At 40.2% G+C, this 13,800-nt stretch overlaps 1 protein-coding gene across 3 annotated transcripts in view; it reads left to right on the top strand.

The window, feature by feature from the left end:
- Positions 1–13,800, top strand: part of LOC125449070 (progranulin-like) — a 44,142-nt gene that overhangs the window by 19,742 nt on the left and 10,600 nt on the right. For all 3 annotated transcript variants that reach the window (XM_048524701.2, XM_048524696.2, XM_048524687.2), the window contains exons 3-4: positions 8,911–9,162; positions 12,041–12,280. In XM_048524701.2, the coding sequence (XP_048380658.1) occupies positions 8,911–9,162; positions 12,041–12,280 (492 nt within the window). The remainder of the gene's footprint in view (positions 1–8,910; positions 9,163–12,040; positions 12,281–13,800) is intronic.

Below are 13,800 nucleotides of genomic sequence, written 5' to 3'. Positions count from 1 at the left end.
AGTGCTAATCACTGAGCCACCATGCTGCCTCTTGTGTATCTGCTTGTGAATTCTTCATAAGGCCACAAATCAAGTTCATTTGTTATGAAATGAAAAACAAACATTAGAAATACTCAGCAGGTAAGGTACATGTGTGAGGAGAAACTAGTGTTAATGTTTCTGATAGATTACCTTTCATCAGACTAGAATAGTTAAAATTATTATAAACGTTTCCTTGCCATGATTAAACAGCTTTGTGGAGCATTGACATGGTTACAGTCAGAAAAATGGCCACTCAGTGAAACTTCTTCTGTAAATGTACACTGAAATGTTATCACATTCAGGGGATCAAGGGACAAAGTTGAATTGGACAAGGAAACACTTTCTGACAGTGTATCTCTCTGGATTACAGTGGATGTGAATAATTGTTTTTATAACCTTTGGGTTCTCACTTTCAAAGAGCCCACATTTTTTGCAGAAAAAAGCTTTCATATATTAAGCCAGTACATAAGCAGATAGTTTGATATTTGAACATAGAATTTTACACTTGCAGAGACGTAGCTGCATGGGCACATTTAGGCACAAGATACGGCAGCTCAATAGTAAGGAATGTCTTTGAACTACTGCTGTTCTGCGAGCTTGCTTCACTGGAAGTGAGGCCAAAACCCCATCTGCAGAAATTAAGAGGGTTCTGATGAGCTTCTGGTGAAGTTGCAAAGTGGGAACAGGACCAAGAAAATTTGTGGCCAGATAGGAATCCTAACCCAGTTTCTTTCATAACAAGATGTACCTAGTATCTCTAATTCCGTAGAATCCACGTGAAATATGGTTCTAACTTGTGAGGCAATGAGCCAGAGTGAAATATTAGAACAACCAATATTTCTTGGTAGAAATCTGGAATATTCCTTCCAGGTTTATAGAAAGTGAGCTTATATAATTCAGTGGTAAATTGTGTAAATATTCAGTAAAGTCTACCTGTATGGCTGTGATTATTTTACATAGTTTCAAACACAAAATGGTCAAAATGATTTAGACTGCTTTCTGGGCACTATTTACCCTTTTATATTTTCCTTCCTGCCTTTCCATTCTTGTTTGTTCTGCGTTCCTTAGGACAAGTCTTGAAGGCAGGAAGTGCAAAGTGAGAGCAATGGGAATGAAGCTGGGAAATAAGAGTGAAAGAGAGGAAACTGAAGTGGGGTTTGAAGAGAGCATGCCACTGAAACGGACAGACCTAAAATCCCTGAACGCAGCTGATAAGAAACAACCAGCAGGAATTGGAACAAAAGATGTGCCGAAAGGGGATGGAATATTAGGGGTAGGACCAGGAATCAAGGAAGAAATTGAAATAAAGCCTAAAAGCGGTTGGAGCACCACGACAGCAATCCAGAGTGAATTAAGAAGGGTGGGTGAATTGAAATGAAATAATAATAATTGGAACGATGGGAATTGTACACTGCCAGTTGGGTCCGGAAACTTCTGTATCCGGCATAATTTAGTTTGAATAGTGGGACAGGAAGATGCAATGTTTGGTGCTGACATAGGAACTTGCTATATAGGGAGAACCAATAATTTAGTAATTTCTGTCCTTTGTCCACCACAACATTTGTGTAAACCATAGAGAAAAAAATGTGTAAAAGCAATTTTGTTTTTTTTTCCATCGTTGTTCCCTTGAAACTATCATCAATCAGTACAAAAACTGACCCCCTTCACCCCTCCATGTGGAAATTCACATTATAACTGGTGCTATAAAATCTGTTCATGTTAAAAATCATGATTCAGGAAGCAAGTAATATTGACATTAAGCATGCAATTACTGCAATACTAAAAAAATAAATTGAAGATCCCCATGATATTGTAGTTTGTGTGTCAAAGTACACTCTTCTTTTTTATCAGTGGTTTGCTGTGCAGACCGCCAAAGTCCAACCCTTCCCACCACCACCCTCCACCCTGATTATCTTAGATTAAAATACTTCACAGAAAATAACCAATACCATCCAAATTTAAATAGCAGTCTTTTAAAGCCCTTTTAGTTGTGAGTAAACCATGAATGTGGACTAATTTGAATAAGCAATGATAACATTTTTTCTGTTGATCAAGCTGGCTTTATATCTTCTGTGCCCTGTGATAGCATTGAGAAAGCAATGCTATTCTACATTTAACAATGAGTTGTTTCATTATTGTCACAGCTCTTTCTTAATAATTAACTTATTGCACAATGTTCCTTCATTGTGAAGGTACCAGCAGGCGTCTTTGGGTTCCTATAGCTGTAAATGGTTGGAAAAATAAGAACATAAAATCATAACCAGAATATCAGAAAATGTATTTTGATCTGTATGGCCAGCCGTAAGATCAGAAACAGAATATCTAATCTGCTGCCTAAAGCCCTTAATTGATTCTCATGACAGATGTCTGAACAATGTTTTGATAAGATTATTGCAAAGAGCCCAGATTGACTCCATGGAAAGTCCGTTCCAAACATCCATGGCTCCATGTGAAATAAGTGTAGATCTGGCTAATTCACTTCTTATTTCCATTCACTTTTCCATTGTTGTTATTCTTGGAACTATGGCACCCAATTTCTGTGGAATTAACTTGTCAGTTATCTTGATCACATTGATCTCTTGTATAAGCAACTGTGGTCTGTCCCAGTAGCATAGATGTCTGATGTCAATTTGCAGAGAGGAAGGCTACTGGTCACTTCTTCCAACATCTGATGTCCTTCAACTAATATGTTAGCCAGGACAATGAACATTACTCTAAATAGAAATGAACCTGTAAAGGTGAGTATCACTTCCTATTTTTAATTCCCTTATAAGTCTAACATCCACTTAATGCATAGAAGAGTAGTGAAAGCTGTATTCTTGTTGAGTTCTGTATCTGAATGCAATTCCTATAGCACTGTAACCTTGATTACAGTTAGGTCAATGAGATAGGTCCGGTATCCATTCCAGCTGGAATGGGGATTGAACCCTGTGCTGTTGGTGCAATCTGATGTACACCAGCCATCCAGCCAAAAAGAGATATATATCTCATTGACTATGGGACTCTTCTAGCTAGACAAGCAAGTGGTTTTTCCTCTACCATATCAAGCTGACACTGTAGTTTCCTACGCTTAAAGAAGATGTTAGCAGCATCCTTCATGACTAGCAGCTCAAACAGTGAAGTCAGCTGCTATCCCTGTGCACTGTATGCTTTATAATACATTCAAATATTGATACAATGGACACAGTCTTACCATCTGGTCAAATTGTTCTAATTGCCCTTGAATGATATTTTTGTTCCAAAAAGGCAAAAATTGTAGACTCTAATACATGGCTTACTTTAGACTTTAAGGAGATTTCAGAAGACTAAGGACTTCCAGAAGTTTTATTTTGACATTGATTTCACCGCTTTCCTGATCCCCTACTTCAAATTTCACTTATTTTTCTACTTAGGGGTTTAAAAAAACACATTTTCACTGTTTCATCTTCCTTCTGAAAAATCCATTTCCAGGCTATTACCCATGGATTTTTGTTGGGAGTTGTTGCCATTTAGTTTTCTCTGCCATGTGTGAGAATAGCAAATTGTGTACAGGTGAGGCAAGTATAGGTAATAATGAAATGTTGATGCAGACTTCTCACCACTCACTCATGAGATCTTTGTCTCACTGTTAAAATCTTGTTTGGCAAAATTCCTAGCTCTCCCAAAATCTGGACTACCAATCTAGTCATGTTTTTCCAACTGACTTGCCATTGTCCACGTTTGGAGGCTGGGAGCATTCAGCCGTATGTTTTATTAACATGTTGTACTCAAACCTTTCTTTTTTTGGAATTTTACTGATTTGAGAGATTGAACAATGTTAGTTCCAGAAATACCCTTATTTTCATGAAGAATATAAATTTAACAGTATATTTTACTTAAACAAATATTCTCCTCCTACTTTACACGCTGTATCGGTGATCTTTGTTATCTTTACCAATTATCTTTACCAGTTAGTGGTGGGATGAGAAGGATATCATTGGGCTTTTGAACCATGAACTTAATCGGGTTGGAGTTGGGACCCACCAGTCCCTTCCCACAATTAACTGCTCCGCCAGCAATCGAATTCTCCATGGGGAACAGCAGTAAATTATGTCTAGAAGCACTGAGAAACTTTAAAATGGAGATTGAACATTTAATGAGAACCATTATGATAGCTCAATAATTTACTGTAATTGCCGTCTCGAAAAATGTACATGGTTTGGTATGCAGAACAGAAGTGTGTACCCATATCTTACGGTAGCTTAAACACTCTTTCACTGGGCAGAATTTAAAAGCCTTGCCCTACTGCCACTGGTATTAATCCAATGGCATGTGTTCACTGTGTAGTGAGCACACCAAACAAATGCACTTGGTGTTACCTGTAGGCTTTGGGGGATACATTTGTAAAGCATAGAACATAGAACAGGAAGCACAGTATAGGCCCTTCGGCTCACGATATTCTGCCAAACTTTTACCCTAAACCTAAAGGTCTATCTAACCTCCACTGCTACCTTATACTATTATCCACACGCCTATCTAATAGCCGCTTAAATGCCCCTAATGAGGCCGACTCCACTACCCTCTCTGGCAATGCATTCCACGCCCCTACCACTCTCTGAGTAAAGAACCTACCTCTGACATCTCCCTGATATCTACCTCCTTTCACTTTAAAACTATGTCCCCTCGTAAAAGCTACCTCCACCCTAGGAAAAGTCTCTGACTGTCCACTCTATCTACACCTCTGATCATTTTGTACACCTCTATCAAGTCACCTCTCATCCTTCGTCATTCTAAAGAGAAACGCCGTAACACACTCAACCTTACCTCATAAGACCTTCCCTCCATTCCAGGCAACATCCTGGTAAATCTCCTCTGCACCTTTTCTAACGCTTCCACATCTTTCCTGTAATGAGGTGACTAGAACTGGACACAATACTCTAGATGTGGCTGAACCAGGCTTTTATATAGCTGGAGCATAACTTCGTGGCTCTTGAACTCAATCTGTCTATGAATGAAAGCTAACACACCATACGCCTTCTTAACAACTCTATCCACCTGGGTGGCAGCAATCAGGGAACCGTGAACATGAACCCCAAGATCCCTCTGCTCGTCTGCACTGCCAAGAATCTTTCCGTTAACCCTGTATTCTGCTTTAAAGTTTGTCCTTCCAAAATGAATCACCTCACATTTTTCAGGGTTAAACTCAATCTGCCACTGCTCAGCCCAGCTCTGCATCCTGTCAATGTCCCTTTGTAACGTAGTACAGCCCTCCGCACTGTCACAACTCAACCCACCCTCGTATCATCCGCAAACTTACTGGTCCATCCTTCCACTCATACATCCAAATCATTTTGGAAAAATCACAAACAGAAGAGGATCCAGAATAGATCCTTGTGGTACACCACTTGTAATTGAGCATCATGTTGAATATTTTCCATCCATTACCCCCTTTGTCTTCTAAGTGTCAGCCAATTCTGCATCCAATCTGCCACATTTCCCCCTATCCTGTACCTCTTTAATTTCTGCATGAGCCTGCCATGGGGAACCTTATCAAACGCCTTACTTAAGTCCATGTATACCACATCCACTGCTCTACCTTCATCCACGTGCTTGGTCACCTCTTCAAAGAATTCAGTGAGGTTTGTGAGACATGATCTACCCCTCACAAATCCATGCTGACTACCACGAATCAAACTGTGCCTTTCCAAGTGATCATAAATCCTGTCTTTCAGAGCCCTTTCCAATAATTTGCCCATCACTGACGTAAGCATCTGGAATGCGAGAGGCCTATGAGAACCACAGCTCCTGTGCAAGGTGTTGACCCTTTCCCCGCGAGCCCATTCAAGACCTTTTTCCTGTAACCATACCACAGAAGTCAAGATATGAATGACAAAAAAATTGGAGCAGAAGAAGGTCCTATGGCCCACCTGCCACTCAATATACCCTTTGAAGCTGAAAACCCCCCTCAGAAATGGTTAGTTAAACACCTAGTATACAAATGAACTGCCTGTTAGGGTATGGGGAGGTGGGGGGAGGGGTGTGGGGTTCAACATTTTTAAGTTTCATTGCCATATAATACAAAATATGGCTGTGTCTTAAACTTCCAGTAATCTTCTCAGAATGGCTCATTTTACCAGGCTAATCTCTTGCATCTGATGATTAGGTACCAGTAAGTAAAGCATCTGGAATGAAAATTTAAGGCTCATTACTAATACAAATCTGGCATGTTGCAGCCAAAAAGGAAGATTGATTTATACGCCCAGTATGTGAAAAAGCATGATTTTGGGGGCTGGAGAAATGGAATTGCCCAGTAGCGTGAGGTAAATGTGTACTCCATCATTTACGGTATCTTTCTCTCAATTTATTAGCTGAGATGATAGAAAAAAGAAGACAGGAATTTTGTAGAGTTGGACAGTAATCAAATTTGGTTTCTCAGAGCCTAATGCAAACAACTTTTTCTATGCTTCAACATTTTAATTTCTGCCTGGTTCCAGCACATACTGCCCATGAAATTTCCATAGGTAGAATTTGTGAGTAAGCTTGATCGATTGTACTGTATTCATCATCCTTTAAGTGATGTATGTTGTAAACGTGTAGCTAAATTCAATCTTTAAATGACCACTGCTGACACTATGTCACATGAGCTAGCTAGACTCTTGGTCACAGTAAGTTAAATTTGTTTCCATCCTTTTTCGACAAGCTGCTTCTTCCAGTGACTAGAGTGGTAATATTAAAATGTCTTGATAATCCAATAGATGTGGCTCTTGTCTTAACAAGATGTAGTTTTGTAGTGACTGGAACCATGGCCAGGTGGATCTCATTGACTGAGATTTTTGATTAGGGTTGTTAACCTGGGCCAATCAGGGAAGTTCTGGCTGGCAGATATAAACAGGAAATTCAGACAGTCACTTCTGTCTAGGGGGTCTGGGTTTGAACTGGCTGGTCACTGCCCGTGTAAATAAAGGGTGACTTGGTGACGGGATACCAGCCTCTGTGCAGTTACTTCCAGTTTATTGCATGCTAGCGATCAAGTGCAAATAACTTTGGTAATATAAAACTTTGTTACGAAAACTGCAGAGATCCAGACAGGATAAGTCTGACTTCTTCAGGATGCCTTTCCCCACCCAAGTCCTTATGACATCATCAAATTGCATGGATCTTGATGCAGGCTTCAGTTTTAATCCTTTCTAAACTGTTATCTGATAAAACCAATACAATAATAAAATCAAATATAAATACCTGGATTAAACACAGGTCTGCAAGCACCCGTTGTAACAAAGACACACTTTCAGTGGCCATTCACATCAGCATCCATATTGAACCACTTATGTAATCCACAAAATACTTCATATCTCTGAGAACTATTCCTTTGAAGAAACACCATCCAAACATTTTCATTGTGTTTTTTTTTGTCAGCTACTCATAATTAATGGATTATTTACCAAAGCTACAGCATGTTTTTATTTCAAAACAGGATTATAAGATACTGTGAATATGTGGTTGTTTGATTTAGTGTTTTATATTCTGAAACACCACATATGGTCTGTTTTTTTTTGGCTCATTGTAACAGATCTTCAACTCCTAATGGAAAGCAGAGGAGCAATGCCAGTTTAAAAAGAAAACTGCACATAGATTTTTTTCCAATCTTTAGATTAATTGTACTGTTACAATCATTCATCATTCTTGGTATAGTGCCGTAGAGCACAGAAACAGACCCTTCGGTCCAACCAGTACATGCCAAACATAATCCCAAACTAAACTAGTCCCACCTGCCCGCTCATGGCCCCATATCCTTCTAAACCTTTCCTATTCATGTACTTATCCAGTTGTCTTTTAAACGTTGTACTCACATTCACCACTTCATCAGGAAGTTCATTTCACACATCAATCACCCTCTGTATAAAAAAAATTACACCTTACATCTTTTTAAATCTCTTTCTTTTCACCTTAAAAATATGCCACCTGGTCCTGAAATCCCCCATCCTAGCAAAAAGACAACTGCCATTAACTCTATCAGTATCCCTCATTATAAACTTCTTTAAGGTCACCTCTCAACCTCCTACATTCCTGTGAAAAAAGTCCCAGCCTATCCAGTCTTTCTTTATAATTTAAACCTTCCATACCCGGCAACACCCTGGTAAATCACTTCTGAACCCTGTCCAGCTTAATAATATCCTTACTATAACTCGGCGACCAGAACTGGACACTATATTCCAGGGTTGTCCTGTACAACCTCAGTATGACACACCAAAGGACTGAGCAATAAAGGCAAGCATGCCAAGTGCCTGTCTATATGTGATGCAAGCTTCAAAGAATTATGACCTGAACCTTTAGGTCCCTCTGTTCTACAACACTACCCAAGGCCCTACCATTAATTGTATAAGCCCTACCCTTGTTTGTTGTACCAAAATGCAATACCTCACATTTATCCAGATTGAATTCCATGAGCCATTTTTCAGCCCATTCACCCATTTGATCAAGATTGGTGGAATATTTATTGAATTCTTTCACCCTTTCATACTCTGGGATGCATTTGCCCTTTTATGGTCTCCTGCTACCTCTTTAGATGACATCCCTGCTTCAGGACCATTATCTCCTGTCACACTGAGAGGGTCCATTTAGTTCATATTTTGAACCCTTGTGAATTTGCTTTGGTCCCTGATCTCGGAAACTGTGTTGGATTGCAATGGTGACAGTAGGACAATTTGGCAGAAAAGAACTATCATTGCAATGTGTAATGCATGAGTGTGAATTTCTTTTTGTCAACTGTTTTAACAGTGGCATTACTGCATAAAAAAAAGACTGACATTCATTACAGTAATAGTAGTATAGCAACGTCACACAAGACAACTTTAGGGTTTTCATTGATAAGCTCTAGCTTGTGTTCTAATATATATATTAACAATGATAGTTTCCTAATTTTATACATAGAATGTCCAGTGTTTTAATGGGACCAAGCACTGTGGGAGACATCACACCGGTGACACTGACCCATCGTCCTCAGCACTGAAATATCCCAGTATTTCAGTGGAAAGCAAGACACTTGAAATGGAAACTGCCCTGCGCAACAACGTCAACATGGATAGCTCAGTAGTCTATTGTGATCGTACACATTACTGTCTGGATGGATACACCTGTTGTAGAATAGTGACTGGAGGTTGGAGTTGCTGCCCACAAGTTCAGGTAAGGGTTACAGACTATCATTAAAATGTAAATGCCATCCTTTAAATTCAAATCAGCTCCACAATACAGAGATACTACCTTGCGAGCACTCAACATGGCATGTACACATATTTGTAAAGTATTAAAATACTTTAAATTCCTTCTTGGTGCCTATCTAAATGTTGATGAAGTTTATTTAAAGTTACACAAATTACTTGCTGAGAGGATATAAACAATGTGAGGAATTTTATGGAGTTAGCCAGTGATCAAGTTGAAGATTTCCCCTTATACAAACCCCTTCATCATTCATATCCCCTACATTCCTCTTCAGCATTATAATTTCTACCTGGTTCCACAGAATTCCCGATTACAAGACAGACAGGAAATGTCCACAGGTAGAATTGTGGGATAAGCTTGATGAATGTTAATTGATTTTTTGTCTCTTGGGCTGACATATAATGTTGAAATCAAGAAGGAGCTGTGGCATAAAAGCAAAATACTGCGGATGCTAGAAATTGGAAATAAAAACAGAAAATATAGTAGGTGTTCACCAGACTTCAGATGGCAGCTGAGGGGAGAGAAAGCAAATTACCAATGGAATTTTATAGGCTCCCGAATGACATGGGCTATGACTGGAAATGCAGCAGAATTGCATGACATCTGAGAGAGGTCTTTTCAAAGTGGGAATCAACTTGTTGCATCTTTAAACTATGTCCTGGTTGTCAACAGAGATTCCTGCAGGGATTGGAAAGTTGCCTGTTAAAGAGGATTATTGACTGTTTGTGATCTTTTTAATTTCTGATATTTCTCACCTTAGAAGTCAGAGGGGTAGCTGGTGACTTCTGCTGGCCACTGGTTGCTAGGAGCCTCCGCATTGATCACTGGGGAACAGCATCTTGGGACACAGTCCATGGACACTAGCTGCATGTACCCTTCGACCACAGACCATGGCATCAAATCTTTGCCAACAAACCAGAATCCTGTTGGCATCCATCCAATCCATTTGCAGGACTTTTAGGAGGGACAGGTCTATATTGCACAGCACACCAACAACTGGCAATGAAACACTATTACTTGGACATTTTCTGTTCAAGGAAAGGCACCCAGCTTACAAATTAGACCAGGCTGCATTGCAGGGCATCTAGCTATTTCTCTTTGTACCCATTCACTTAGTGACAAACCACAGTCTCGTAGCATTCTTAACTCACCTTGCCTTGTTGTGCCAACTGACGTGTCACATGACCAGGCAGTTCACCCTGCTGGTCAGGAAACCTCACTCAGGGGGACATACATCTTGCTGTACAGCAGGGTACGATATCAATCTCACATCTGCATTATGTACCAGCAGCTTCTGTGGGAAACACTTGTGCAGAAAGCAAGCAGCCATGTCTTAAGTCTTGGAATGTAGTCTTCACCAAAGTTCATGCAGGTTCCCATCAGTAAGTGGTTCACAACATAGTAAGTCAAGGCAACCCCCAATACGGTCCCTAGCGGTACCACTATCATGGAAAGGAGACTCGGGAATGTATTCATTGGGATTGGGGGCTGCAGGTTGGGAGAATTACTGTTGTGAAAGGGGGTGAGGAGGCAACTAATACAGTAAAGTGGGGATATGTGGTGAGAATGGGGTAATGCAGGAGTGAAAGTTTGCCTGTGGTCGGGAGCTTGCTTTCATGGCAGGTACAGTGGTATCATACTGACACCAGGCATGGTCACCTCCATATGCCAAGGGCTGGAGTGAGAAAGGTAGGAAGGTGCAGGATCATGTAGACAGATTGGATGGGGACCTAGGGAGGTGTGAAGCTATTTGGGTTTGTGGCAAGTCTGTCAAGAACGGGATCTGAATGGTCAGGCCCTCACCAACATGAGATAACAACCACGCTGCTGTGTTGTTGGGGATCTGAGCTCCTATTTAGCACCGGCCAGGTAAAGACGGCAGGTTGACTTTAAAGGACATCAGTGAACCAGTTGTAGTTTAATGACAATTGACAATAGTTTCATGGTCAGCATTATACTTTTAACTCCAGATTTTAGCTGAATTGAAGACTTTGTATGTGCCTCCAGTGGAAAGACAACATTTGGATTACACATTAAGAGCAATCAATTGGTAAAATGGAATTATGTGACTTTTATGTTAATTCACTGCTCATTTATTATTGTTTCCTTTTGGGTTAATTCAGTTTCAATGGATCTGATTAAATTTGTAGGTGATTGGTTCGTTCTTTGACCCTTGCAAATAAAATTATTGATTTCAAAGCAGGTGTATAAAAGATTGTGAATGTGATACTCAAGCACCATCTAATAGATTTTGACCTTCCTACTGGCACAAGACAGCTATATTCAATGCTATTGAAAACAAATCATGTAGTTTTTTCCCCAGTTTTGGTTTATGACACCATGATTAAAATTGAACATTTAGCCTTGGGAGAAATATTTATTGGATCTTTTTACTCAAATGCACAGCATTAAATTATTTTGTGTCAGCTGATTCATCAGAATGTGATAACTATTTTGATTTAGGTCGCAGCAGGCTGTGTAAGGTTCCTGTTGTCTCTTTGCATGACACTGCTGCCACAACAGCACGAAAGCTTCCTGTGCTCCACTGGGAGGCCCCTCTAGCTGCCATCAAACCTGATGGAAGCCCATGTGGATTTAATGACCTCCAAGCTAGGGAAGTGAGTTGGGTTGCAGTGGAGTAATTTGGCAGCACAAAGCTATCATAGCAACCTAAGCAACTCAGTTATAAATTAACTGACCCTTTCAGTAGTTGCATGGCAATATCACATGATGATTTTTGTGTTTTAAATATATTTTTAAGCATTAATTAATGGTTCTTATGTGCATCTACTGAACTGAATTTACAAAATGTTAATAGTGTTATTTCTTGGTTTATATTTAGACTGTCTGTTGTTATGGTGGGTCAATGTGCTGCCCACAAGACAACACAGATCCATCGTCCTCAGCAGTAAAATATCCCAGTATTCCAATGGAAGGCAACACACTTGAAATGGAAACTGCTCTGAGCACCAGTGTTAACAGTGATAGCTCAGTCCTTTGTGACCGTACGCATTACTGTCCGAATGGAAATACTTGTTGTAAAACACGGACCGGAAGTTGGAGTTGTTGCCCACTACTTCAGGTGGGTGGTTATAAACTGTATCACTAAAATGTAAATGCTGCCCTTTAAATTTAAATCACCTCCACAATACTTCCTTGTGTGCATTCAACACGACATGTACACGTATTTGTAAGGTATTAAAATACTTTAAATTCCTTCTTGGTACCTAAATAAATGTAGATGAAGTTTATTTAGTCACACAAATTACTTGCTGAGTGGATATAAAAATGTGAGGCATTTTATGGAGTTAGCCAGTGATCATGTTGAAGACGTCCCCTAATACATACCCCTACATCTTTCTTATCCCCTACATTCCTCTTCAGCATTATAATTTCTACATGGTTCCACAGAGTTCCAGATTACAAGACTGCCAGGAAATGTCCACAGGTTTTTGCTTTTTAAGATGATAATTGCTTGTTGGGATGGTATTAACAGCACACCATGCCTCATTAATATACAGTTTCCTATCCTGCCAACTGCAGTGAACAAACTAGACTTCAAAATTTCTCATCATGGAAGTCAGAGGGGTACTTAGCACAAAAAAAACTGTTGTGGTTGTTGGTGGCCAGGCATCTCTACCCAAAAGCATCACTGCAGGAGATCTTCAGGCTGGTGTCCTACCCTGAAACACTTTCAGCGGCTTTATGAGTGAGCATGCCTGCATCATAAGGCCAGAAGTGGGGATGTTCACTGATAATTACATGATGTTCAACATCATTCATGTTTCTTCAGATATTGAAGCAGTCCGTGCCCATGTGGAGCATGACCTGAATAACATTCAGGCTTGGGCTGATGTGTGGTGTGAATTTTATTCGCTATTTAGGTGTGCCATAAGACAAGAGAGAATGTCTCCATGGTCCCATATTTAATGAATCCACCCTCCAACACCGCCCCCCCCCCCAACAAAACACACATACAATTAACATGTTGAGAGTTACCATTGATGAGAAATTGAACAAGGACAGCCATGAAATAATTGTAGCCAAAACAACAGCCAGAGGTTGGGTAATGTGTGTGTGTGTGTATAACTCCCCTCCTGACTTCTGAATGTCCACCTTCTTCTGCAAGGCACATCAGGAATATGATGGAATACACTCCATTTGCCTGGATGGTGCAGCTCCAACAACATTCAAGAAGTTGAACACCTAATAGGACATAGATTGGTTAATTGGCACCCCATTTAGCACCTTCAACATTCACTCCTTCACCAGGGGCACACTGGCAGCAGTGTATATGTGCAAGGTGTACTGCTATACTCAACAAGACTCCTTTCACCCTTCCAAAAGCTCCTTCCATGACATCACCAACTAGAAGGACAAGGACAGCAGATGTATGGCAACATCACCACCTACAAGTTCCACTCCAAGTCAGACATCATCCTGAATTGAAACTGTATTGCCATTCCTTCACTGTCATTAGGACGGAGTTCTAGAATTCCCTTAACAGCACAAGGACGACGGTAGTGGCTTGAGATGACAGCTCACCTCCACTATCTCGGCAATTTAGGTATGAAAAGTAATTGCTGGCTTATCCAGCAATAC

The sequence above is a fragment of the Stegostoma tigrinum genome, chromosome 2 (genome assembly GCF_030684315.1).
Source record: "Stegostoma tigrinum isolate sSteTig4 chromosome 2, sSteTig4.hap1, whole genome shotgun sequence".
Taxonomy (NCBI): Eukaryota; Metazoa; Chordata; class Chondrichthyes; order Orectolobiformes; family Stegostomatidae; genus Stegostoma; species Stegostoma tigrinum.
This window is presented reverse-complemented; position numbering and strand designations above follow the sequence as displayed.